The sequence below is a fragment of the Parus major genome, chromosome 20, assembly GCF_001522545.3.
Source record: "Parus major isolate Abel chromosome 20, Parus_major1.1, whole genome shotgun sequence".
Lineage (NCBI taxonomy): Eukaryota > Metazoa > Chordata > Aves > Passeriformes > Paridae > Parus > Parus major.
In genome coordinates this window covers 13,656,100-13,683,886 of record NC_031788.1, presented here as the reverse complement: position 1 = coordinate 13,683,886, position 27,787 = coordinate 13,656,100, and the positions used below count along the sequence as shown (strand labels likewise).

At 44.8% G+C, this 27,787-nt stretch overlaps 1 protein-coding gene and 1 long non-coding RNA gene across 3 annotated transcripts; both read left to right on the top strand.

Annotated features, from left to right (window-relative positions):
* Positions 1 to 1,921: 1,921 nt before the first annotated feature.
* On the top strand, positions 1,922 to 6,315 carry LOC117245375. Its single transcript, XR_004500027.1, has 3 exons — positions 1,922 to 2,422; positions 3,864 to 3,992; positions 4,372 to 6,315. It is a non-coding gene; the product is annotated as an uncharacterized LOC117245375 (long non-coding RNA).
* A 645-nt stretch (positions 6,316 to 6,960) lies between these two features.
* Positions 6,961 to 23,110, top strand: PARD6B (par-6 family cell polarity regulator beta). 2 transcript variants are annotated; one of them, XM_015647836.1, is made up of 3 exons: positions 6,961 to 7,142; positions 11,760 to 11,982; positions 18,543 to 23,110. In XM_015647836.1, exons 1-3 carry the CDS (start codon positions 7,077 to 7,079, stop codon positions 19,370 to 19,372), a joined length of 1,119 nt encoding a protein of 372 aa, XP_015503322.1. In that variant the 5' UTR covers positions 6,961 to 7,076; the 3' UTR covers positions 19,373 to 23,110. The 2 variants fall into 2 exon arrangements, with proteins under 2 accessions (XP_015503322.1, XP_015503323.1); XM_015647837.3 differs by lacking the exon at positions 6,961 to 7,142 and adding an exon at positions 11,288 to 11,583.
* The last annotated feature ends 4,677 nt before the right edge of the window (positions 23,111 to 27,787 follow it).

Here is a 27,787-nt window from a genome sequence, read left to right as displayed (position 1 = left end):
TATTCTCACGCATATGAAAAGCAGTAAATACTGCATTGCTGGCACCATTATAATATTTACAGTGAAAAAATAAAACACACTCTGATGTGTCTCAGACCTAAAGGGACATGAAAAAATGACAGTATGTTTCCTCCAAGATCCCAGAGCACTTCCCAAATTCAGCCACTCAACATCCATCAATATAAGCCAATGATACACAAAGATGATTTTGTAACAAAGCATTCACCGTGGTTGCAATGACATTACACATTTGGTGTTTCTGCATCACCAGTGTTCTGGCATAATCAGATTAATCATAACTTTATTGTTGAAGCCCTGAATAAAGTCAGTTTTGTTTGTTTTGTAAATGGACCGGATTGCAGGCAGCCAGCCCTGTGAGCAGACCAGCCCAGCCTTCTCAGGAAGATCCAGACTAAACTGACTTTTAGAAAGGCTGCTGTAAACCATAACTCTGTTTATAAAAGCAAGAGCTAATAACTCAGTAGCTGGGCCTATTACTGTGATCCTTTGCACCAGGCTGACTTGGAGAGACAATAATTCTTGCTGCTCTTAATGCAAGCAATATGTATGCCAGCATTTGCCTGTGGCTCCACCCCACCCTTTCCTCATTTGTATTTTTTTAATTTTAGGATGTTACTTACATCTTCCTAATGTGGAGTAATCTGCATAGAAGTGGATTATCTCTCAGTCTGCCCATATTGACCGGGCACTTTCACTGCTGTAACACGACAAACTGCAGAGCATGTTCCAGCAAACCACCCCTGCACAGAGCGTTTGCTCTGAGCCCCTGAGGGGGTTATAGTGAGATTAAACTGTAAATACACATCCCCAGTTCCAATCAGATGATTATTTTTCCCTCCTTGTGCATCTATCTCTGCTGGAGTTTTAGTTTCTGGTATTATAACTCAGGAGGGAAGCTACGAGACCTGCCAACAGAAGCAAAGAGTATCTTCTAAAACCTCACCACGACTGGGACAGTGGCTGAACTTAAAGGATTCAGTATTTCCAAATGTGACATGCATGGAAAATTTGAATTACTTTTCAAGTCTCCTTGGCTTGCACTTTTGTAGCTTTACTTATGAGCAGTGCACCAGTCCTATCTGGTTAATATCAGGGGCAGTTCTGCTGTGTTCATGTGTACACACCTGGGGTCTCACAGGGGCTTGGCTTGTTTGTGAACAGACACATAAAACACCGAGAGGAAAAAGCTTTAATTAATCTGATCATTTAATTACAATAAACGTTTCATATTTTCCTAGAAAAAAAAACGTTCCTTATAATGGTTTTACATTTTCTTAAAATGTTGGTAACTTCACCTTATGATTACAAGAATTCTAAGACAAAGCAAAGAAATCAAATGAGTGTGCAGCATCACTGGGAACGTTGTCCCATCCCTGGAAGTGTCCCAGGCCAGCTTGGCTTGGATGGGGCTTGGAGCACCCTGGGATGGTGGAAGTTGTCCATGGCAGGAGGTGGAACGGGATGAGCTTTAAGGTCCCTTCCAACCCGAGCCGTTCTGTGATTTTATGAATGACATTTTAAAGAACGAGAGTAACGTGGTACAGCCATTACAAACACAGGTAAGGCTGTGGGAGCAGTTGATGTCCTGGGCAGTCCGGTGCAGCCAAGGCCGATGTTGTAATTAATTAATAGCGTGATTAACGGGGTAATTAGCGGGGTAATTAATGGGATAATTAACGGACTTCGCTCCGGCCGCAGCGCGGGCACAGCGCCCTCTGGCGGCGGCGGCTCCCGCTGCACCCGCCGGGACGGACAGCGGCGACAACGGCGACAATGGCGACAACGGCGACAACGGCGACAACGGCGACAACGGCGACAATGGCGACAACGGCGACAGCGGCGACAACGGCGACAACGGCGACAACGGCGACAACGGCGACAACGGCGACAACGGCGACAACGGCGACAGCGGCGACAACGGCGACAACGGCGACAACAGCGACAACGGCGACAGCAGCGACCCCTTGCCATGGAAAGGGCCAATCCCCAGGGATGCTCTCCCCGGTGTCCCAGCCCCTGTTGTGCCTCACAAGCTCCTGCTCTGAGCCCGTGGAGCACTCCTGCGTGACTCGTGTGCCATCCAAGGGTAACTGGATCCCAGCACGCAGCAGCTCGTTATTTTAGAAAAGCTATCGTTATTTGTGCAGCCGGACGAGGAATCATTCGCGAAATGAGTGCATTGTCCCGGTCAGACACGGGAACAGTCCTCTCCCCGCGTTCTGCACAGCGCTTGGTCTCAGGGAGCAAACCCGCTGCAGCAGCTCTGAGAGACAGAAAAACACATTAAAAACCTGTCAGCTCAGCAAAAGGGATCGGTGCAAGGTTTCTGGAACAGCAGCTACGAAAACGTGGGGCAGGAGAGGTTTGGCCATGAGGGCACGACACAAAGTCCCCCAGGGAGGTGAGAATAACAGCCCGGTAATGTCCCCAGCACACCGGGGACAGGGGACAGGGGACAGGGGACACGGCACGGACAGCTCAGAGGGGAAGCCAGGACACTGGAACAGGAGCTTATAAAACATTAAAGCAGGGAGGTGTAAAAATGTTCCTTTGTGGTAAAAGGTACAAGTGCTCCTTACTCAGTGCTGGCACTCAAAATTCTCACTTATGTCACATTTACTGGGTGACAGTCACTAGCAGAGGGCAGTTTTCTTCACAAATAGCCATAACATGCTTTCCAGATAAGCTTAACACCAAAGGTTTTATTCCAAAATGTTTATTAGGCAGAGCTTTCTATCTAAGAATATGACAAAATTAAGATCCCAATCTGTACCAAAAAAATAAAAGTAAATTTTAAAATTGCATTTAAAGTGAATTTTGCAACAGTTATTCCTTTGATTTGCCCTTTTTTTCCCAAAAAAAAATTCTGGACCAGGAATACTCGGCAAGTAGTGGAAAACCAAACAAGAAATGTTCAGGAATTCCTGCATGTAAAGAAACCCTGAAGTGTTACCTATTGACAGCCCAGCAGCAGCACGGGCTCTCTGAGCAGGAGAGTTAAATCATTAAACCCCACACACGAGTGCAAGTGTCAGGTGTCAGCTGGGCTCACAAACGCCTGTTTAAACAAGGGGGAACTTCAAAGTAATTCAGAGCCATTGGACACAAATGGATTGCTAGATGAAGGGGAAGAAAAAGCTTTAAAAGCTTTTCATTATTTTAGTTAGAAACCTCAGAGAGGATAAATTAATGTATCAGTATGGGCTTTTGACTTGCTAGGAAAGTATTTTCAGAAAACTTCATGAGTTTATCACTGGATCTAGTTTATAACTGGATTTATAAAATGCCTGAAATAAACATTTCTTTGGCAGGTAGAATGGTATGAAGACAACCTTTCCCATAAAGCCAGACAAAATAAAAGTACAAAATGAAAGAACTTCCCCCCCCCCCCCCCAAACCCCAGGAAACTATAAATATTTTATTGGAAAAGATCTCATACATGAACTTTAAAAACAATCATGTCACAGGTAAGTAAATATTACATCAAACAACTAAAAGTTTCTGGAGGAGGAGTGGGGAAGAAAAAAAATGCTGATAGTTTTCCTGACAAGAAAGAAGAAAGCAAAGGAGGAAAGAGAACACAAAAACTCATTACTAATCCAACTATTGTTCCCCCCCTACCCACCAATAAAATAAAGTTTAAGAAACTCTAACAAACAAATAAAATTTCAGAACAAGAAACAACATTTTTATTACATGAGTGCTATTTAAATACTACTGGTTTTATTATTATATTATTATTATTGTTGTTGTTGTTATTATTATTTTTATGTCATTAATAAAGCAGCTAAGTTGCCATGCACTGGGGTTCAGTTGCTGAGTCTTGCTCCTGTGTTTTGTAGAGCTGTTGGTATGGAGAGTTTTCCATGGAGATAAAATAAAACAAGCTCCCCTTCTCAGATTCTTCCTCTCTGATGCAGCAGATGTGAATTCACACTTTCTGCCTCAGGATCAGCACTGCCAGCAGAAAGGTATGGAATGTATTTCCTTGCATTCCTGGGGACCTGTAAGTAGTGGTCTACAATATTATTTGTATTTAATTTGAACATCACATCTGTGACCATCAGATGCCTTCATGACAGCACTGGTCAGTCTGCACCACTCACTCACCAAGGTGAGGGAAAAAGCAATTTGAGGTCACACTGGTCCCTAATATTCTGAAAATGGAGTATCCAAGTGCAAATACTGCTGTTGAAAATGCCTCTTTGTAGGGAAATGTACACAAGATTAATGTATCAAAATTGCAGAAGCTATCAAAAAGAAAGCCTGTAAGTACAGAATTTAATTTTTAAAGAAAACAGGACCTTCTTATTGTAATTTTGAAAATAAAGCTTCTTTTTTCCCTTTCAGTTTCCTCTACCCATCAAAAAAAACTCTTCAGTCTCTCATCAACTCCAAGGCAAGATCAGATTACAATTTAGTGCATCTAGCAATCGCTCCTCTGAGCTGGCACTGACAGTGTAAATAAAGATACTTTATGTTAAATATGAAATCAGCATAAGCCCTGAACTCTGCAATAAAAGATTAGGTGGATCATCAATAACAGTCAACTTATGCTGACAGAATTTTCCTATGCTTTATTCTTGGAAGTACTCTGTGAACTCCATCCCACTTAAAATGTGGGAAATCTGGGCTAGGAAAGCAATGTCACAGCAGATTCTCAGTAACTGCATGGTGGACCTGAGTGATGGAATTTCTGCACCAAAACAAAGAAAAAAAAGGCCTCCCAAAAAAACTTCCCCAGCTGCTCAGAGATGAGGAAACCCAACCTGTCTTTCAACTTCACAGAAGCTGAACGTGCCATGAATAGCTTGATCAGGTCTGAATCACAGGTTGTACAGAACTTGGGACTAAAATAGCTCTATAAGCTTGCCTTACAACTGGCACAAAGAGCTTGCCTCACTCCTCACCTTTATCTGAGATCAAATTGTTTATCACATTCCTTCCTCATACGTCAGCTCCTTGTGATGAAAGCTAGCCAGTGATTAATACATTTTATTAGGCTGGTTCCAGTGACTTGAAATTAATTTGCCCTGACTACTCAGGCTTGCTCCCACACCCACTGCCTGGCACTCCAGCCATGCTAGGAATGCACAATAGAAAACAAATTATCTTAGGCGATACCTCATAAATCTATAGCAATAAAATTAACTGCACAACGGCTCCAAGCAGAAATCAGCTTCAGGAGGCTTTTCCTCCCTTTCTCCAGGAGAAGAGAGCTAACCCAACAGCTTTAAAGCCCCAGAGAAATCACTGCTCCCTTGTCTCTTGCACTCTTCTCTGTGCTCAGCTCATCAAACAGAGCTGTAGAAGACAGATATGGAAAGCAGTCCAAACCCTTTTCAATGTTATAATTACAAAGTGACAGAATAAGAGGTTTTATCCTGGTCTTGTTCACATAGCTGTAATCTGCCTTCTACTGCACCAGATCACAGATTCTATCTGAATTTACAGGCTGAATTCTCTATGTATCCTTCTGCAGGCTAAAACCAAACACGTTGGATAAAGGACGAGAAGACTTGAATCAGCCTAGACACCGTCTGGCAGCAAACTATACTTAACTATTAACAATATCCTCTGTGCTAATTACAGCTTGTCTTGGCTCGAGCGAGAGCTGCAATTCCTTCGCCTTTGGCGTGATGGGAGGCAGATCAACTGTACAAAAATCAGCACCGACTTAGAAGTGATTCAGCACTGGATGCTTTTTATTTAATTACTGATTAGACTTGAGAACTGACTAGACAGCCATGGCTTGTCTCAGTTGCAAGGCATTGTTTGAGTTCCCGTCACAGCCGTCCACACAAGATCTACATGATGAGACCTCACACCACGTTCTCTTCTAGCAGGTTTGTAGATTATGGAGAGACCTGGAATTCAAAGGTCTGTTGACATAATGAGATTAATGTACGTGCTTTCTTCTTGCCCATACACACGTGAGAAGTCATTTTTATTCAGACAGTTTACCGTCTCTCCACTCGTGGATTTTGTACTTTTGTCAGGGTAGTTTAACTGGACTTTAATGGAAAATAATTGATCTGTCTCAGAATTACTACAATAAGGAAGGTTAGCACTGACATTACCAGATCCTGCAATCGTATTTGTGATTAAAATGAAAACAAGCTCCGTGAACACCTTTACGTTCAGGACACAGAGCCACATCCTGGGAGGGAGACTTCATACTTTTGTCTTGACCAAGGATTGTTTGTGTAATGTGTGAACATCAGCAAACATTGGTGTGGTTTGTGTGTTACATCCGTGGGGTGCCAAGACCCCAGAATCTCAGAATGGCTGGGGTTGGATGTGTGGGGATGTTTCAGCCCATCCCCGAGCTCGATGTCTGAGGGGTCCGGGCCCTCAGGGCAGCCTGACCCGGCAGCTCCCGGGGCTGAGGGCAGCGGGATGGCGGCTCCTCAGGGCTGCGGAGGAACGGGAGCTCGGCACGGAGGCTCCGGGGGCTGTGGGAGTGTTTGGGTGAGGGCTGGCTCCTCAGGGCTGTGGAGGAGCGGGAGCTCGGCACGGAGGCTCCGGGGGCTGTGGGAGTGTTTGGGTGAGGGCTGGCTCCTCAGGGCTGTGGAGGAGCGGGAGCTCGGCACGGAGGCTCCTGAGGGCCGCGGGAGGATGCGGAGGTGCGGGACGGGAGGTGCCTGAGGAGGCAGCGGGAGCCGAGCCGCGCTCCAGCCCCGTGCGCGCACATCCCCGGCCGCTGCGGGACACCGGCTGCGGAGGCACAGCCCGCACCTGCTGCGGGGACAGCGGCACGGAGCCCCGGCATCCCGCCCCCCGCCGCCTCCATCTTGCCGAGGCTGCGGCGGCAGGTGCGCGGCCCCGCCCGTGCGCGGCCCCGCGGAGGCGGCGCAGGCGCGGCGGCGGCCCCGCCCCGGGTCCCGGCAGGTGCCGGAGCCGCGCGGCCCCGCCCCGGCCCGGCCGCGCTGAGGGCGGAGGCGGCGGAGCGGCCGCGGGTGCCGGGTCTCTTGGCTGGGCCGCGCCGCTGCGCGTCCCGCAGCGCTCCGGCGGAGAGAGGAGCGAGAGCAGCGCACGCAGCGACCGCGCGCGGCATGAACCGGGCTCAGCGCGGCGCCGCGGGCAGCCGCGGCCTGGGCACCATGGAGGTGAAGAGCAAGGTGGGAGCTGCCGCCGCCTGAGGGCCGCGGGCGCGGGGGGAAGGACCGGGCCGGCCCTGCGGGGCCGTCGGGCCGCGGTGTCGCTGCGGGCACAGGGACGGGGACAGCTGCTGACTCACCTGCCCGAGGAGCCGCCGGGGCACGGCCCCGCCGCCGCCTGAGCGCTCCGCAGGCCACCGGGCTCGGCGGGCGGGCCCCGGCGCTCCCTCCACACCTGTGCCTCTGGCCGCCGGCGCCACGGCTGCCGGAGGTGCTGGGGTCGCTCGCTGGGTGCGATGTCTGCGGGGAGGAAATGTAGGCGGTTTAAAAAAAAAAACAAACAGGTAATTGGAGTTGGCCCCTAAGTTTCTGGACAGACTAAAAGACGTACGGGGAAATATGTGTTATGGGGAAAGCGTGAGATCACTGGGCCAAAAGAGGTGATTACAGACATACTTGACACGATCTCCAGAGGTCCCTTCCAGCCCTAACAGTTCTGTGATAATTCCCCAGCGTCAAAACCCGCTCTTGTCCGAATTGCAATGAGTGTGTTTGTTAGTGACTGTTTCTGTAGTTACCTTTTTCTCCTTAATGATCATGTCTTTCTGTAGCTTTTTGTGCGGTACAGTGTAGGCTTACAGGAGAGGTAGAGGCGAGCCCTGGCTACCGTATCCAAAAGTGGAGTTTGCCTTCTCTTCGAGGCCCCGAGAGACTTTTACCCTGGCAGTGTTTCAGGAGTGTGTACCTGTGTGTTCTTGCAGGGATCACTGGTGTCAGCTGCTCTCAGCTTTGTCCAGCTCTGTAAATTCTCCCATACCTGTATCCCCATCTCTTCTGTTTTTAGTTTATATTTACTGGTTAGGTAAAGATTTCTGGTAAAGCTTTGATATTCTGAGGGAGATTGGATTTTTTTTTTTATTTTTGTTCTGCTTTATATTTGTAATAATTTCCAATTGTAAAACTACTGAATGTACAGTTTGAGGTGGAAGATCTATTAGTTAAAGAAATGTTGAGTTAAAACTCCTTTTTCATTGCCTAGGTGGATTGCAAGTGTATCCACGTGGAAATTTGCTTTCCATTGGTGGACACATGGATCTCTTGGGTTGTTTTTTAAAGTGGGGAGCAGCCTGTGTTCTGTCCCCTCCTTTCCTGCTAGTGAAGTGTTAGAGTAGCAGTGCAGGAGAAGCAGTCAGGACTTGAGCTGTGTGGAAGGTTAAGGATAAGGCATCATAGTGCTGGAACTTCTGGAGAGTGTGTGGTTGGTCTCTACAGCTTGAATGAGGATGATTTCTTTCAAGTGTTCATTTTTCATGTGGCCTAAAGCAGCAAGCACAGGAATATCTGGTAGCTGTTATTTCAAATACCAGTTAAGTTAGTACTGGGATGGTGACGTCTTTCATTTATGCTTTTATAAGGTTGAAAATAATCAGTATGATGTGCTTACAAACCCAAATCACTTGTTTCCTCACCCCAAAACTCTTAAGATTACTGTTTCCCCACTGTGTGTGTTCCATGATTTAAAATATATCTAGGGAGTCAGCCATGTGATGTATTCCAGGTGTTTGTAGAGAGAAGTGCAGCCCTAATGAATAAAGATTGTCCCTCAAGTGCATATTATGGAGCAGGATTCAAGGCATTCCTAGAACTACTTGTTGCTATTGCATTATTGAACAGCACCTCCATTTAATACTGCAGAGGAGTCATCTTCCTTCTATGAAAATGAGCAATTCTGAAGAGAAGGAAGAAGGGCCTGTGGGGGAGGTGGAAGGAGCCATTCCCGTGGAGTGGCTTGGGCTTTGAAGGCTGCTCGGTGATGTACAGCTCTTTATTTAGATATTCCAAATCAATAATTGTGCCTCAGCTGACAAGGCTGGGCCAGCACAGCCCAACTGTGGTTGCAGTTATATGAGCACAATCCTTTTGTTAGTTTAGTTTATTCAGTTTGGGTAACTGCTCTGAGCTCACCCTGGTGATTCCCCATAGTACTTGAATTCCAGTCTGCCCATTTTCTTGTCATGGAAAATAAAACTTTATACCCTGGTCTAGAGTTCCTAGTGATGGTGTGGAAACCCAAAAATAAGCTTCTAGTTCTCTATATAGTAAAATTCAGGTTTTCTCCCTCTCTCATGATTTGGAATAATATTTTTTTCTGAGTAAAATCTTAGTAACTGGTAAGCCAGAGAAGGTCACTGCAGCTCATGCTCTGTCAGCAATGGAGACTTGCATAGAGCAGCTTTATGTTGTGTTTCACAGGACTTAAAAACGTGACCCATAAATGAGTGTTGAATGAACATCCCGGTTGCCTTCCTGGTGTGCAGCCATGGCTCCCTGGGGAGCTCCAGGGGAACAGCACAGGCTTGTAAAGAGCTCAGGTGGCAAGGAGCTTTCTCTGCTTAAGTTACTCTTCCAGTGTCTTGTCTCTAGAACATCCAGTGCAAGCCTCTTCCATGGGATGGAGTGCAGCATCTGATAGAAAATGCAGACATTTCAGGGATTCAGATAATGGAATTGTACAGCTGGACTTGTCTTTTACCTGCTTTCTAATAGTATTGAGCAAACCGTGTTAGGAAATGCAAGTGGGTTATGAGTCTCTTGGTATTTGCACCAAATATATATAAAATAACATGGAAAAACTAAAAATCACACATTTGAAAATCTGGCCCTTTGCTTGTTGTAAGATTCAACATTTATTCCAAGCTGAGGGTGAGGTTGTTGGCTTTTAAAACTTTTATTAGTGAATTATGTTTAAACTATGTAATCCTTGAAAGCCAAACAGTTTCGATTGCTGCCATGCATGGGCAGTTCCTATGGGGCTCAGGCATCCCGCAGCTGGGGAATGATCTGGGACAGGATGAGGTCCTGCATCCATGTCGTGATTAAACTGTGTTGCCTCTGACGTGATGGGAGTTCCTCCTGTGGGCTGGGCTTTTGTTTGTAAGCAGCTATGAATCATCCCTTCTGCCTTATTAGTTAATGTTAGCGAATTGCAGGCTTTTTAGAGCAGGAATGTTCCCAGAGAATTCCTTTATTTGAAGCTTTTAGGGGAAGGTGGGGTGTTGAAGGTGTAGCTTGTTTTGAGTTAGCACGGTGTTACCGGGGTCCTTGTCTCCTGATTTTCAGTTCTTTGTTTGTATGTGAGAACTCCCAGGCTTTTATTCTCCAAAAGATTGTAATCAGGTGTGAGGTAAAGAGCACCTCAGCATCTCTTGTGTGTAACACACACCAAAGTATGCGATAGCGAGGCTCACACTTGCACTCAGAGCATTTTGTTCCACGTGTCCTTCTGCTCTGCTTAAAACTAAACTTGCTGAAGAAATTATATTTAAAGTCTTGATTTTCACTGTAGGTCAGCAATAGAATTCACACAAAAAAAACCAGCCAACTGAGCTTTTTTGAATTATTAGCTTATTATCCTTTTAACTCATACAGTCTGTTCTGGTTTTTGTAACCTGGCTGCTGCTATCTCTGAATTCCTTTTGACATCCCTGGTATGTTGTGTATGTGCCTGATATGGAGGATTTGGAGTAATTTTTATCCAGTATTCTGTTTGCTTTGGGTCCTGCCCTTGTTAGGCAGAACACCAACATTTTACTAGCTATGTGTGGTAAAAATCACAATTTGTCCAGTCTACATCAAATGCTCATCCTTTTCTTGGCACACAGTTGAGTCTCCTGCCTGCCCCCGCTGTATCATTGCCTTAATAAGCAACCTGTTTTTAATAAGTGTTTGCTTCAGAGATGATTTAGGAGACTGAGCTTGAGTGGATCTGTGAGCTGGGGTTTTTGTTGAATGATTATGTTGGCTACAAGCAAATCCTACCCCTGAAAGTAGTGTCAGTGACTCATTTATATTTATTTATTTATTTATTTCGTATTTTCTGAACCTTGCCACAGTCGGAAAATCCAGGTTCTATACCCTGGATAGAACCCTGATTTGAAAGACTGTTGTAATCGAGATTTGAGCCTTGCCCATGCAAACGAATCTTCTGAACACAGAGGTAGTGGCTGGTTGCCTCTGTTACCAGAGTGGACCTGAGATCAGCTCCTCAGAGCTGGGCTGCACGTGGGTTGGACTGAAAAGCAGCAACAGTTCTTTGTGGTCTTCACACCCAAGTGGCATTTTCATTTCCTGCCCAAACAGCCGGGGGTGTGAGGGCTGCTCAGCCTTGCATGGATGACCCGCAGTTGTGTAACAATCTCTGCACACTGCTCTCAAGGGCACTGCTAGTTCTTGGAACCAAATTCCAGGTAGTCACATACCACAGGATGCTAATCACAGCCCTGCTTTGAGCTGCCGCAGCACTGCTGCCTCTCAGTTCTGTCCCTTGCCCAGCATGGTTGCTTCAGCAGCCTGTGAGAACCTGCAGGAATCCTGCACCAGTTTGTCACCTCAGTGCTGATGAGCTCCTCTAAATGGAACAATGAGACAGCCTTGGCATGCTCAAAAGCACTGGTTCTACCAGGTACAAAACTAGCTACAACTTTGGGGAAAAAACACCTGTTTTAACCGACTGGTTCTACCGTGTCAAAATAGTTTGTCGTAGGTATTAGTGCGCTTTCAATTCTGTAACGTTTCTCGTTTAACATAAAATAATTCTGTTGCTTCCATATTAATGATGTAAGATATATTTTGTTGTAGTTTGGGGCAGAATTTCGACGATTTTCTCTGGAGAGATCCAAACCTGGAAAGTTTGAGGAGTTCTATGGATTGTTGCAGCACGTGCACAAGATCCCAAACGTTGATGTTCTGGTGGGATACACGGACATTCACGGAGACCTGCTGCCTATCAATAATGATGATAATTATCACAAAGCAGTCTCTACAGCCAATCCTCTACTCAGGATTTTCATTCAGAGAAAAGGTAAGAGCACTTGAAGAATGTGAATCATCTGTTTATCCAGTTACGGTGTGATGTATGGAGGAAAAAACCCTTCAGTCCTCTTTCATCATGTCAAATTCCATAATAATTATGAGTCATGAAAGGTATTCACAGCTTGTCTCTCTTGCAAGGGCTTCCTCAGGCAACCTATTTATACTTTGTGATTTTTTGCTTGCCTTTAGTTGAGTTAAAGTCAAGTTAAATCTCTAGCAAATGCTTCTTTCTGGTTTTATGTAAGAAAATGAAAATAAACTTTCAGCCACTAAGGTTTTCTGCTCTGTAGTTTGGACACTTTTCACTTAAAATTCCAATCTTGATCAGACAAGAGGATAGACTGTTAAAGGATGGAAAGTAATATTAGAAGTGTTATTACATGAAGTGTTAAATGCAATATTAAAGTATAAATTCAAGACTTTGTAATATGGTACTCTTATCACACTTTCCTAATAAAACAAGCTTATATCAGTTAGCAAACCTCAGGAGTGAGGGCAGCTTGCTTTGTTGGTTTGCCTTTGAAAGTCTGCTCTGGTTGTGTGTTCCTACTGTCTGCTTTTGTTCATGAAGGGCAAAAATCCAGTTAGAAGTTAGTATTTGTTCCTGTGGTGTTGTTCCTGGCTGTTTCTAAGACATCTTTTCCTTGGAAAATGCTTGGGCATCAGAACCTTTTATCAACTCCCACTTCAAAAAGTGAACATCTCCACAAGAGCGTGACACAAACCCAATATTCATAACCAGTGTTGCTGCCTGGCAGCTGCTGGGTGCTGGCAAAATGTCTGTTTTGTGTTGATAGTATAGACTGGTAAGGGCTGTGTTCTCAGTGCTGAAATGCCAAAGGCGTGAACCATTTGCTGTAGCAGAACCTGGAGGGAGACAAGGCCTGTGATTCCACCTAATCCCCTACAGTAGCCATATGACAGGAAGGGATAAGCCACTTTGTCAGACTGGGATTATTCAGTTTATATTTTTACACCATATGTTTTTAGATCGTTCCTAGTGTGACAGGTCTGATGTTGCCTGTTCCTAGTGTTACATTTGTAATGCTTTCTTAGTTTCCTACCACCATTGTACCTTGATTTGATCCAGGTGGATTATTTGTCCTGGCACTTGCCAGGAGGTGCTAGGAGTTGATGTAATGCACAAAAGTAGAAGATGAATCCATTTTAGTTTATCAGCACAAGAATTGACAAGCAGGAAAAGCTGTGTAGAAAGTACCAGGTGTCAGTGCCTTCCCTTGGACATGAGAGCTTTCTGCCTGGGGAGTTCCAGGGAATAAAAAACCCAGGCTGGCACCACAGTCCCCACTGCACTTTGTTGGGGATTAGTTGTGGCCACACTGACCACAGCTGTTCATGAAATTGAGGCATCTTTGCTGTTTAGAGCAGGTGTTCAGTCGATGGAAAATACAGAAATAACTTTATTCTGTATTTTATTTGTGATGCTTTGCCTGTAACTGAGGCTGGATTGGTGGAGTTAGGGATGGTTGAGATTTTGTGCAGCATGATTTAAGTGTCCTTAATCCATAGATTGCAGCAGCCTTACTGGCTCTGGGATGGAGAAGAAATGCCTGAGCAAATACTTGCTATTGATGGGGCTGGTTTGGAGCTATGAGTGGTACAAGTTCCTTTTCCACCTACAAGGGTACCTGTGGCTTTCATGCATTCTCTTAAATCACCTGAAAATTTTCTGTGGGTTTTGTAATGGAACTTAACTTCTTTTGTATTTCCAGCAGCAGTAGATGGGAATTTAGATCTTAGACAAAAAGCCACTGTGGGCAAGAGGGAAAGTGTTTTGATGCCTTATAGGATATGAATTTTTTATCACACTGTCTTAATTGTTTAGAAATGACATGTAATTTGTGCAAAGCTAACTTGAGGTATGAGCAGACTGCAGTGAAATCTAATGTAAATAGTATTAACTTCTTAGTATATTGTATCCAAGGAACACCTTGAGGGGTTGAAATGGGAGCTGCAAGATTATTAATAAGCAATGGTTGTGATAATGGGACTCCAGAATTTGGGAAATGTTATGCCAGAATAAGAACTCTTCTCTCCTGTTTGATTTAGACTCCTCATTTCTGAAAGCTCTGTTTGTCCTGAACATTTATGTGGCTTGGTTGATGTGGTAAAAAACCTAGAGATCTTGTAATGAAATCACATTATTCCCCTTGGACTTCTCTAATTGTATTTCACAAAATTCCTTTAAAATACTTTATAAACTGCTCCAGTGCTAAATCTAAACTGGGGATTGATGTTGCACAAGTCAGGATTGGCTGTCAGCTTGCAGAAAACATTCCTCGCTGGAATTTCATTCTGCAATTTAACAGATTAACAGGTACTGTTGACATCTGGTATTTAAAGGTTAAACTGATGTTTTGAGATTAAATCCAGATGTATGGGAGTCACTCTGTCTGTGAGAAAAACCCTTCTGAAGAGAAAATGGAGTGGAACAGTCTGCACAGGCTGAAGGGCAGCTTGATGTGGGGAACTTTGCATTGTAAATACAAGAACAATAGAGATAACAGAAGATACATTTCATTATAATATCCTTAGCAGTCCCTCACAGGATTCTAAATTACAATATCCAGCTCCTGCAAGTTCTGCTTGTATGTGGCTGTATTTAGTGGGAAGTGGATTCTTTGGTTAATCCACTTGTGCCTCTTGAGGAAGCCTTTGTCACTGAGAAGCTTTATTTTGGTGAGAAGTAAGAGCAGTTGGCTTTTTAAACAGCTCTTTGTGGACTGGCCTGGCTATTCTGAGGCCTCTTCCTAAAAACACAGGTTAGTTTCCTAAAACCATATTTTGTGACTAAATAAGAGGAGATTTGTTGGGTCATATTCAAAAAATGCTAAATTCCATCTCTTCAAATATACTAACTACTTGGGGGCTTTGAAAATTGAATTCTCGAGGGGTAACTCTACATTGATTTACAAATGGATCAGGAAAATATTTCAAAAATCTGTCTTCCGTAACATTAAATTGAAAGCAGATTTGGCATCTGTGGGCTTTTGTTTCCAATTTCATGTAATAAGTCTGTACAGATTGGTGCCACCTTGAGCTTGAAGCTGCTGGGGCAAGAAATCCTTCCTGCACAGTGTGGGCCTTCTCCTTCACACTATCTGTAGTTAACACCTTGTCCTTTGGCTTTAGGCCAAAATATTTTTCACTGGGGCTTTAAACTGATTAGTGAGGTGCCAGAACAAAGATGCCTTTGTACTTGAGAGTATTGCTTTAGAAAACTTGTTTAGCAGTGGAAGAGAGGTTACCCAGTGCTCTGTTCTGCTGAGATTTGGGGAGATGAGTTTGTCAACCTTTCACTGATTTTTTCCTCACAAATTCTCTAATCTTAACTGTCTATCTTAAGATTCCTGCTAGTTCTGAATTATTAAAGTATTAAGAGCAGTTATAATGAAAAAAACTTTCCTTCTGGTGTATGAGAGTTTCTTACGTGTTTTGACATCTGGCTTGCAAATTTGGGATGCATTAATTTCAGCCATGTGTTCTGTAACTTAAGTACTAAAAACAAAATCACCAGCTCAGTTTAAGATTTCTGATTTGTCTTGTGAAGGAGACTTTTAAAGTTCTTCTCTTTTCCAAGAAATGTTTTTCTGCTCTTAGTTTTTGTTTACAAAATCCTTTTGAATCTGTTATTTCATTTACAGACATTTACATAATATTTCTTTCAAAGCCAGTCCTGTTGGAGCTGATTTCATGTTTATCTGCTAAGTGGAAAAATTTGATTTGTACAGAAGTTACCAGCTGATAGTTGTGGAAGGCAGGCTGGGAGCTGGTTTCTGTGAAGGAAGTTGGGAACACTTCTAAATCTGACTCGAGTAAAGAGCACAAACTGGCTTTGATCATTTACAGGACATGATAGATCTACTTGGATATAATAAATACGTGTTTGTGTATCCAGTCCATGCCAGACTTCCTGCAGGGTGTGTGGCCTGGTGAAGAAGCCTTATAGCCACTGTGGCAAGCTGGGAACATGGAATACTTTATATATTTGATATGGCAGAATGGGTAAAATACCACAGAGTCTGGCTGATTCTCTGAATATGTGCACTTGGAAATTAAGGAGAAAACCCCATCAATTGAATATCTTTTAATGTTGCAATGCACCTGGGAGAACACTTGTAGAAAAATCAAAACAAAGCTTTGCTGTCATGTTTTCTGGTGTGTTTTCCAAAAGCAGCAGGAACTGAGTGCTTGACTGGCACCAGTCTGTTGGGACCTGGAGCTGTCATCAGCAGCTCCCACTGCAGCAGGAGTGAGTGCAAGTGTTACCTTGTGTTTAAAGCAGCAACAGGTATTTTAAGGTGGACCTGTCTAGGATCTGATTTCACAGTTGACCTTTCCAGGTTGTTTTGTAAACAATTGTAGTTCTAAATAAAAAAAGAGAAGTTATTGCACCTCATTGAATTGCAAAAATCCTTTCAATGGAACACCAGATGTCTGACTGGAAACTGGTTGGATGGGTTGTCAGGAGAGATAAGGGCAAATCTTCTCTCACTTTTTACTTTGATCATAAATTTTTAGCAAAGATGAAAAGAACTGCTCCATGTTGTCTGAAAAGTCAGCAGGTTAGTTGTCAGCAGTGGAGTACAGGGGCTTAACCAGCTGATCTTAGAAGGCCCTTTGGGATGTCTGACTAGAGAGTAAAGGCTGAGTTTGCATTTTTTTAGGTGTTTTATTTCAGACACAGTTCACCTGTTACTGTGCTTTGGCTGGGGAGGTTGAATTGTTTTTTAAGGTACCAACTCTTCAACACAACCGACCTAACACCCTTAGATTTGTGAAGATCAGATTTTAGGCTATTTCTTCAACCTTTGTGCTTGATGTTAAGATCTACTGTTATATTAATTAAAATATCAATTACAAAGTAACTGAGATTGCTATGGAAGTGACTTCAGGCTATAATAGGGCTGTGTCAATCAGGTATCTTCAGACATAACTCCCAATTGTGTCAATTAAATTGTTGAACAACTTTAGCTGTAAACATCAGTGCAAAAGATGCTCTGTGTTTAGCAAACAGCTGAGCAAGAGCTTTGCCTTCCTTATGGTGTAATTATTTTTTTTAAACAAAGGAAATAAAAAAGAAATGTAAATGAGGCCATCATCAGGACACATTTTTCTAAAACATGTTGATGAACTATTGTGTACACACAAGTCAGGAGCTGACAGTAAATCCCTTTGAGGTTTTTTTGTGGGCTAATTTGAATTTGTTTCTTTTCCTCTTGTCCTTTATCTTATAGAGTACTAGGTCCAAGGCTGCCTTCCTAGAGCAGCTAAAGGACTGTTGTTGTTTTCAGCAGCCCTAGAGGCTGGGAAGGGAGGAGTTGGTGTTACATGCTGCAGTAGTGCTAGCCTGTTGCTCCAGGAATACTTTCTCTGTTCTGTCTTGCTTAAAGCGTCTGAAGAGTCCAAATCTCACTGCTTCATGTCTGTGTATCTCAGCCTCAGAAACAAGTGCACTCATTGATTTCCTCAGCAGCTGGCAGCTGTCCTGAAATGCCACCAGGGCAGCATTGCCACAGTCAGCCCAGTCCACAGATGGAAATGTATAGCCATTCTTCCACTTTCTTGGCTGTACCAATGGCATCTGAATGGCCTGATACAAAGAAATCCCAACTTCTCTGGGTCCTAGGGTTACTGCAGTGCAGTTCTGTGTGATTATTGGGGATTTTCCCCTGTGGGACAAAGATGTGTGCAGTAAGTACAAGTGTAATTCTGAGGAAGCTCAGATCTGAATATATTTAGGTTCATTCTTTTTGGTGACTTATCGCATATTAAAAAGAAAAATGGAACCTTTGGTAAATAAGCATTTCAGAAATCAGTATTGCTTCCACAAAACATGTTTTCTTGTCCCTTACAAGTAGTTGTAAGACTAATATACATGTTTTCTTTTGGGGTTTTTTTGAGCTCTAAGCCATTTGCCTATTCCTGTATCAAATTGTGGCAGTTACAGCATTGCATGAACAGTTTTGCTTGAAGTATTTGTGTGCGAGGTCTCTTTGTTTCTGCTCCACAGCCATTTTACCTCCATGGCGTGGGGGAGGGAGGAGTGCAGAATGGAATAAGCTTTCTGGAGTTTGAATCCAGGTCACTTGGCTGGCTCCCAGTAACTAGGCAATAATAGGCACACTGGCTGCTTTCCCTTTTTCATTCTTTCTTTTCCAATGATCTGAAACCTGAGGAGAGAAAACTAGCAAGTGGAATTACTCTGAATAAAATTAAAATGTTTCTAGGAATGTACTCACTCTTTCCATTCTGCCCTTTCTCAGGCAGCTGTCGCTCTTTGTGTCTGCTGCTGCTAACTTGCTTCAATTTCTTTTGTGCACGCTTTTTCCTCCGGTAGAAGAAAACCAAAAGTATTCCAAACTTTGAATCTCATAACATTAAAGCTTTTGTTTTGTGAGTGGAGAGAAAGGTTTCTGTGATAGTAAGGCTGTCAGTGGATGGGCTGTTGGCCTGTGCTGGGCTAACACACGGCAGCAGTGTGACCTGGCCGTGCCTGCTGTAATCCCCGTGTGCTCTGTCTTACAGAGGACGCAGACTACAGTGCCTTCGGGACGGATACCATGACGAGGAAGAAGAACGTCTTGTCCAACGTGCTTCGTCCAGATAACCACAAGAAGAAGCCCCACATTGTCATTAGCATGCCCCAGGACTTCAGGCCCGTGTCCTCCATCATAGACGTGGATATTCTGCCCGAGACCCACCGCAGGGTGAGGCTTTACAAGTACGGCACCGACAAACCCCTGGGCTTCTACATCCGCGACGGCTCCAGCGTCAGGGTCACCCCGCACGGGCTGGAGAAGGTGCCGGGCATTTTCATATCCAGGCTGGTCCCCGGGGGGCTGGCTCAGAGCACGGGCCTGCTGGCTGTCAACGATGAGGTGCTGGAGGTGAATGGGATAGAGGTGTCAGGAAAAAGCCTCGATCAAGTTACAGACATGATGATTGCAAACAGCCGCAACCTGATCATCACGGTCAGACCCGCCAACCAGAGGAACAACGTCGTGAGGAACAGTCGGACTTCGGGCAGCTCCGGCCAGTCCACCGAGTCCAGCCTTCCCAGCAGCACTCCAAACATTCTGGGAAACCTGCTGCAAGGAGAAGAGGAGAGTGATGAGGAGGACATTATTATTGAAGACAGTGGCGAACCGCAGCAGATCCCAAAAGCTGCGCCTACCAGCGCGAGCATAGAATCCTTATCACAAATTGAACTCCTCCACGAGTCCACACAAAATGGATTCCTTCCTTCCAGTGAGGTGAACTTGAATCACTCAGCAGGCAGCATTAGTATGGAGTATGAAGTACCAGAGCCAGGGCATAAGTCCTTAGAAGAAGATGGAACTATAATAACGCTATGAAATGACGTTGGTGTACTTTATAGAAGTAAGGATGCCATACATGTTTTAATTGGGCTTAATATGTAACACATTTTATACCTCTCCATCTACCAAGCACTGCAGTTAGATTAAAAGGAGGGAAAAGAGTAAATACAAGAAATTCAAAATTATATAGGTTGACTAACTTCATTAATTCTGCACTTCAATGTAAATAATGCACAAAGCTGGACGATAATTGATAAATAGCTGAAATTGAATGAGGAAAATTTAAATTGAAAATGAAGGATAGCTAAGAGATGGCTGTGAGCTTTCTTTTAAAGGTACTTGATTTTTATTATTTTTTTAATGCCGTATACTACTGGTTTCTGTAGAAGTAAACTTCCTTACGTGTGAGGCTGAGCGTCTCATGGACTGTGGTTTCACGTTCCTCTGAAGTGCTGCTTACGTGGGATGGAGCTGCTCCAGCCCCCTCTCTCCTGTCCTGGCTGCTGCTCCACTGGCAGAGCTGTGTGTGGGCTCTGGGCAAGAGGAAACTGGGACAGAGCCAGAGGTGGGCTGGGAAGAGATGGGGTGGCTGCTCTGGTCCTGGCTGACACAGGGACAGCAGGGCTCTGTGGGCAGCACCTGCAGTGGGGCTTTGGAGGTCACTCTTCCTTTGTGAGTGAATGTGCAACCACAGGCTCGTTAGTCAGGCACCATTACTAGTTTTAATGGCCAGGCGAGTTTACTTTTAATGACTCTGATTATGAAATTCAAATGTGAAAGTCTTAACACTAAAGCATCAAAGACCTGTTCCCATTCTACTTTGCAATATTTAAGAATATCATTGGATTTAGTTACTAATCCCAGGAAGTTACAAGCAAATCAAATATAAACTTAATGCAATGGAAATAGCATAAGGTAATATCTGTTAAAATTACAGAAGAAACTGTAAAGATTTCTACTAGCAAAGGTTTGTTGGAATGAGTCTGGATTATATAAAAGTGACTTTCTTCAAACCTGAACGAGTTAGAACAGTCTAAATTAAATCCCTGGATTAAAACAAGTTTTAAATCAGAATGAGGCTTTACTACACCTTGTTTGAGCCATGTGATATTAACTTACTCATTTTTAGGAGCTGCTCTGTAAATGCAGACCGCTGTGTGCCCTGGCTGGGTGTTGTGGGTATGACAGTGTTGCTGTGTGTGCAAACACCGGTGACAAGTCCTGATGCTGCAAGAGCAAAGAGGGGTGTGTGTAACCACTGCACTCACTGGGACAGCTGCAGGGGAGCCTTCTAGCACTGTTTTTATCCTTCCCCTTTTTGTATCTCCTGCTTTGGCCCTTCATTCCCAGCCTGACCCTCCTCTGGAACAGCCGTTGTGGCAGGGAAATGAGCTGGGGACTAATAGGATTGTGGAGAAGGATCTCTCCAGGGATCCCATGGCCTCTGGCAGCCTGGCAGGAGGGGCAGGGTGCTGCCAGTTCTGTCCTGTGCTCCCCAGAGCAGCAGTCGGGTGCTTGGGAGCGTGTTCCACCCTCTGGGAACATGTGATGAGTGGGAAGGGAGACTGACCCCTTTCTTTTTTTCCCCTCAGTCTATTTTTGAGGAAAATCTACCTCTGGTAACTTCACTAACAGGAGACCAATGTAAGTTTAATGTAATCTGTAAAAGTTGTCACAGACTGTCAGAGGCTAAACCTGTGTTTGTTTCAGGTTTTTGTGGTGATGCAAACACTGCTGCAGAAACAAATCCCTGCTGTTTGGTGTTGCAAAGTGCACATTTGGAATTAGTATCTGATGAGCAGTAGTTTTCTCAAACCTCCAATGCCATTGGAGTCCAGGATGCCAAGAAAGGCATTTATCCCCCTTAGGATTTATGGAGAATGAGCACAGCAGGCAATGATAGTCTGCAAATACAGGTGAGGGGCTCTTTTGTCACACTTACTTATGGTTTCTTTGTGTGTGTGTGGAGAGAGCCCTGGGATCTTTTACAAGAGCAAGATCTTTCAAGTGTTTCACTTGTTTTGCTAATAATTATTAAAAATGAAGTAACTACATCCACTTAGTGTGAAATGAGAAAAAGAAGTGTTCATTCTGCAACATGGAGACTTTACCTGTACGTGTTTTCTCTCAGTGCTGCTCTACACTTCCTTTCTTTGTGGAAGATTGTTTACTTTGAAAATATCTTTTTTATTTTCCTTTGTCAAAATACTTTCCTTCCTGTATGAAATCACCAGTGGAGGGTGAGACTCATTATTCTGCTAGTTTGCACTTCTGTGCCTTTGGTTTACTTGAATGTATTGTGAATAATCAAAGGAATAAAGGCACTTGGATGGGAAGAGAAGAGAGGTCCACAGGTACAGAGAATGAACTGGAAGTGCAGGTGTGATGTTTTCATTCTGTGCAGATCCACGTGGGGCTGATGGGTCCCTGAGGATTTTGCAGCTGGGGTCACAGCTGGGAGGATGGACTTGCCTGGGAGGGCTGAGTCAGGGCCCAGCCCCGAGGCTGCTGTGCTGCCAGGCACGTGCATGGGTACTTGGAGTAATATTTATGCCAGTATTAAGGACTTGTAGAAATTTAACTGGGGTCCTACTCCAAACTGCATGAGACTTCATCTCTAAGGACCTTTCCTGCAAACAGAGTAATCTAAGCGGGAGATAATGTTCTTTCTGACATAGATCATGTTCTGTTTCACAGAAATTTGGTGACATAGTAAAACTAAGCATTTGGGACTTGATAAAAACTTTAAAGAATAAATCTAAAAAAATGTGTATTTACAGTTACAATGACAGACTGCACAGCATGTAATTGCTTAATGCTGCAGTTACCATAAAGTTTCTAAAGTTCTTCCATATCTTACTAATACCTACACTGTTAATTACAAAATATTTTTAAATTGCTACTTCAGGATGATCAATGGTTGATTATGTGTGGCTAAATTTAATTTTATATATAAATTATACTGGGGTTCGGTATAAGGTTTTTTAAAATATGCTGATATTGTTAGCCTTTCGTTCACTACCTCCTAAATTTTTAACATCTATACTGTTTTCTCCCTGGAAGACAATACTTAAAGGCTTGACTGTTTTATATAGATTTTATCTATAGCTAAAAAAAGGAGAAAAATATCCAGAAGTGATAGTGAGGATGCTGTGCATGATTGACAATGTTACGCTGCTATTGATGTAATCTGTGTATTAAGTATCCTGTGTGTGTAAATTGTGTTTTCAAGCCAGATTTTATAAATTAATTTATGAAATACCCAAATTATTTCAGAATGGAATGAAAAACTAAAATTCCTTTGACTAGTGTTATATGTTGTGTACATGCACAGAGGGGGGAAAGTGATTCCTCCCTGGTGACTGGGAGATCTAAGTGCACCTTAATAGGAAGAACAAATTCTTAATAGAATTAAGATGCATTTACTTTAAAGTTCTGCTGTGGTACTGGAGAAGTCAAGCCTAACTGTGAATCATACGGTTTTTTCCACACCTGAATTAAATTTAGGACAATGTTCTCACAAGCTGTCTTTAACATGTGTATTTTTGTGAATATTATGTATTTTCTAATTAAATTTTACTTGCAATGTGATTTTTACATGAATGAACTTGTTTAAAATGTCAAATATCAGTATTTTTCTTACAACTTTAATGTATAATGTACATTGGTATCTCACCGAATGAAGATTGATTTTACAAAAATCAAGCTAGATGTAGTTGTATATTAGTCTTATATTTTTACAGACCAAAATAATAAATGGATATAGAAATAAAATTGTTTTTTCTCAATTACTTTGTCAGATAAGTCAAATCGAGGAAGAGCATATCCATTTTCTCCAGTGTGACAACAGATGGGTTTCATTTTTCCCTGCTGGCCAGGGAAGCAGGCTGTTTTCCTGCAGCAGCTCTGCGCCCGCGGGCAGCCCTGGGCAGGTGTCCCTCGGTGCTGCAGGTGTCCCTCGGTGCTGCAGGTGTCCCTCGGTGCTGCAGGTGTCCCTCGGTGCTGCAGGTGTCCCTCGGTGCTGCAGGTGCCCTGTCCTGGCTGCAGGTGCCCTGTCCTGTGCTGGCTGCTCCCGGGCCAGCTTCACATCTCTCCTGCTGCCACCTGCGGCAGGTGCTGCTGCTGCTGGGAATGGCTCCAGTGTCCATGGGACGGCTTGAACTCAAACCATTTCACCTGCAAATGTCTCACCTCTGTGTGGGCTCTGTGCTCAGCCCTCTCTGCCTGTGGCCTTTGTTGTGCTCGGTGCTGTCCATCCCTGGGACAGAGCCCTGGGGAGGGGACAGCAAGGCTGGGCTCAGCACTGCCCCGGGCTGCTGCCCTGGCCACTGGAGCGTGAGTGCCTGGGAGCCGTTCTCTCTTTGCACAGGACACTCGGGAGGAGCGCTGGAGTCAGAGTGGCATTCCTGGGATGCTGGGAGCTCTCTGCAGTGTTCCCTGGCTCGGGCAGGGCACTGGGGTCACCCTCCGAGGCAGCAGGAGCCAAAGGCTGTCCTTGGGAGTGTCTGTGTGTGAGCACAGAGCACTGAGGGGCTGGCTCTGCAGAGGGGGCACCGCCGGGAATGAGGCTCCAGCGCGCTCACACAGGTCAGCAATGCTGCTGCTTCTTACCTACAGCAGTTTTCTTAAAGCTCAGAAACTCATTTAAAGGAAGACTCTAACTTTCCTACTGCTGCCTCCTTGAGGAAGGAATGCAGCTGTTAACTCTCCTTTAAACCCAGCAGCATTTGACTTTTCTCAAGGTGATGAGCTCTTAACAAGGCATTAGGACTTGGGTTGTTTTATGAAACTGAGAATTCGTGTATGCTTATAGATACAGGTTATTCATGAGTAATCAAGTGAAAATCCTACTCTCCCTAGTATACCGACAAGAGAAAGAATACCCCTTGGAAGTTTTTTTATCTTCAGATTATCTGTGGCATTCCAGTTACAGACTTCCCAAAGCCTTCTGAGCACATGTTCCTTGCAGTGCAGGTGTCACACACAGATACTGGGATGTAGTTGCATGTGGTAGTGCTAGAGAGGAAAAATCAGCTTTAAGGTACTTCATAAACGGCTTCCAACACTAACAGGAGCGAAGCTGTGTTGGATGGTAACAATATTCCTGGATGCTGTAGAAGTATGCAATAAATGGCACAGCTGGTCCTTGGGGAGGCGAGACTGCAGCCAAGATGTAGGAATTCAGACTCCTTGTGCAGCTCTGACACATCTCTTGTGTACTTTTCCTCTCACAAACGAGATAAATTTGTCTCTGGGGACTTAATGTCGTGTGCTTGATTTAAAAGTGCTTTAGGGCCATGAAGCACAAAGTGATTAAAGAAGTGCTGTTCTATTAAGCCAGAAGTTCTTATACCGAGTTCAGAAGTGTTACTAATAAGATATCATTTCCTGTCCTTCCAATTAACATTCCTTTCTATTGAACTGCTGTTTTATTACCTGATAGCATAAGGAAATACCTTGCATTTCATCAGGGAGAGACTTGTTGCAGGCTCTGTGGTGCTGTGTTTAAGGTGTATAAGAGTGTATTTATTGTCCCCACATCTGAACATGGTTCTTGTCCTGTGTGGAGCAGTGACTTCTCCAGAGCTCTCCCGTGAGCTCTGGCAATGCCTGGGTACCGAGAATGGCTTTTTTGGAATCACAAAGGGAACGGCAGCGCTCAGAACTGAGCAGCAGAGGAGAGCAGCTGATGTGGAAGGATCCAGGGAAGGTAGGGACACCACCCAGGGCAGGGCTGGTGCTTTTATAAATGACATTTGGTTGGTGTGTTTACAATACACAAAGCTGCTGTGTATCACAGTCTGTCCTGCCTCAGTCGGTGCTGAAAGTGGCCCAGCTACCCACAGCTGCAGGGAAATGGAGATCAAAGGCAAGAGCAGGAGGCAAATAGATTGACTAATGAAGGAGGTGAAAGTCCCAGCACGCTGCAAAAAGGAACACATAATTCTGCAATGGCCACAAGTTCGTCCATTCCATGAAGCTGTATAAGCTGCTCAAAGAAAAGATCCTATCTTGAACTGCAAGCCTGGTCCCTTTAGACCCTCATAGCTGTAGCAGTAAATTCTAGGTGTGGGAAGAGTAACCTTCTTGTGAGACACTTGAATTTCTCAAGACTTTTTGCCTTTTTTTTTTTCATTTGCTTCTTTGCTATTTTTCTGGATACTGTGTACCCAATTTAAAAAAAAAGTGGGATTCTCTTTTCTGTTAGAGGGCACAAATTATTTGAAATTCTTAAAATGCTGAGGAGAATGAGTCAAATATACAAACATAGATTTCTCTGATTTTCTGAATGATGCATGAGGTGATGCATAAAATGCTTAATCTTGTAATTCTGAAATTTAAAAACTTAATAGCTTAAATCTTGTAAAAGCCTTGTTACTAAGTCTGCCATTCATACTCTTTGTGTCCTGTGCAGCAAAATGAGAAAAGCAGATATATTTTTGCAAATTCAGTTTAAAAGTGAGCTAAAAACAAAAATCTACTTGCAAAAGACCATTTGGGTTTTATTAAACATCAAAATGCTATTAACTGTCTATCAGGTAAGCTTCAGGTGGTTGATGACTGGATCTCTCTAGTGCAGAAAGGAACGCAGGAAGGAGGAAGGGGTGAGGAGCTGATGTGAGCTGGTCACGTCCCTACCCTCGCATCCTTTCCATACCCACACTGGCACACGAATTCCGAGCGCCTTCGAGCTGCGTTTTCCTCCGCAGCCCTTTCATTTCCCCCTGATAAACCAGAGCCGGGCCCGCCCCGCTCCAGCCCCGCTCCGCCGGGTACCGCGCTCGGTGCGCTGAGCTCGGCCGGGCCGGGAGCGCTCGGGATGCACCGGGAGAGCTCGAGATGCACCGGGAGAGCTCGGGATACACCAGGAGCTCACCGGGATACACCGGGAGAGCTCGGGATGCACCGGGAGAGCACCGGGATACACCGGGAGAGCTCGGGAGAGCACCGGGAGAGCACCGGGAGCGCTCGGGATGCACCGGGATACACCGGGAGCGCACCGGGATACACCGGGAGAGCTCGGGATGAACCGGGAGAGCTCGGGATACACCAGGAGCTCACCGGGATGCACCGGGAGCGCTCGGGATGCACCGGGAGCGCTCGGGATGCACCGGGAGCGCTCGGGATGAACCGGGAGCGCCCGGGATGCACCGGGAGAGCACCGGGAGCCCTCGGGATACACCAGGAGCTCACCGGGATACACCCGGAGCGCTCGGGATGCTGTGCCCGGAGCGGCCCCGGGATGAGCAGAGCCGGGGCTGCGCCACTCCCCTGGCTGGGGGACAGTGCCGGGTAAAGCTGGGCTGCTGCTGAATAAGTATTTGCGTGCTTTTGTTTGTTCAGAATTTTATTTTCTTGTTAATTACTGTGCCTAGTACTGGTTCCTTGGTTTGTAGGAGTGAAGCCGGCTGGTGTGTGAGGATGAGGATGAGCCGTGTGTAGCCAGCTCCCCCCCGGCTGCCGAGCTCCGCCCGTGAGGAACAGGGCACACCCGGGATGTGTCTTTCCGTGAAGGCAAAGACAGAGGTTTTGAAGTTGCCCTTTGTGGGCTGAGACACTTCCCCACCGCCAAAAAAACCAGGAAGGCTCCAAACCCCAAAGTGGGGAGCACTTGGGATTGTTCCCTTTGTAACCTGCAGGAAGCTGATATCCCACCGAGCCTGGCGGTGATGTAAAGTTTGTAATGTTGTCTTGGGGCAGTTTGTTTAAATTTTTCTCTTGTCACGACAAAAGGTGCACCTAAACCAACCTTTTAAATCGCTTCCCCTCACCCCTTCCTTCATTTTAACAGTAAAATGTCGATGTGATTTATTTCTGTCTCCAAGAAAAAAGGGAAACTTGTTCAGGTTCATTATTCAGAGATTTTTTTTCCCATGCCTCTTCCTTGACATTATCTTTTCATACGTGGTTGTCAATGATTTGCAATAAGTCAGATCACTTACACATATCCACATTTTGGGATCTTTGTTTTGGTTTTGTGTTTGACATTTTCCAGGTGATGACACGATGCTTGGTCCAGGATACCCACATCATTTTCATGTGGTTTAACCACTAACAGTGTTTGTCTTACTTCTGTCATCTACACATCTGCAGTGGGCAGGACACAAATCTCATTAATGCTGTTTATATTTAGAAAAAACGAATAAAGCTTCACTCCTGATGAGCTTGGGAGGGTCCTGTGGAAGATTTGCGCAGGGGAAGCTCTCGGGGCTCTGCTGCAGGACACGCTGAGTGTCCCGGGACAGAGCTGGGACAGACACAACCTGCACCATGGAGGCACCGGGCACTTGTGCTCGCTTTGTCCCCTCAGAGCCGCGTCTGGCCGGGCCCGGCTGGGTTCGGGGCTCGGGGCTCGGGTGCTGCAGGTGCCCTGTCCTGGCTGCAGGTGCCCTGTCCTGTGCTGGCTGCTCCCGGGCCAGCTTCACATCTCTCCTGCTGCCACCTGCGGCA

Excerpts from the sequence above, each read along its gene's own strand:
- PARD6B (XM_015647836.1), top strand. The coding sequence starts at position 7,077 with ATGAACCGGGCTCAGCGCGGCGCCGCGGGCAGCCGCGGCCTGGGCACC. Across the intron at positions 7,143-11,759 it reads CCATGGAGGTGAAGAGCAAG|TTTGGGGCAGAATTTCGACG; the intron begins GTGGGAGCTGCC and ends ATTTTGTTGTAG. Across the intron at positions 11,983-18,542 it reads GATTTTCATTCAGAGAAAAG|AGGACGCAGACTACAGTGCC; the intron begins GTAAGAGCACTT and ends TCTGTCTTACAG.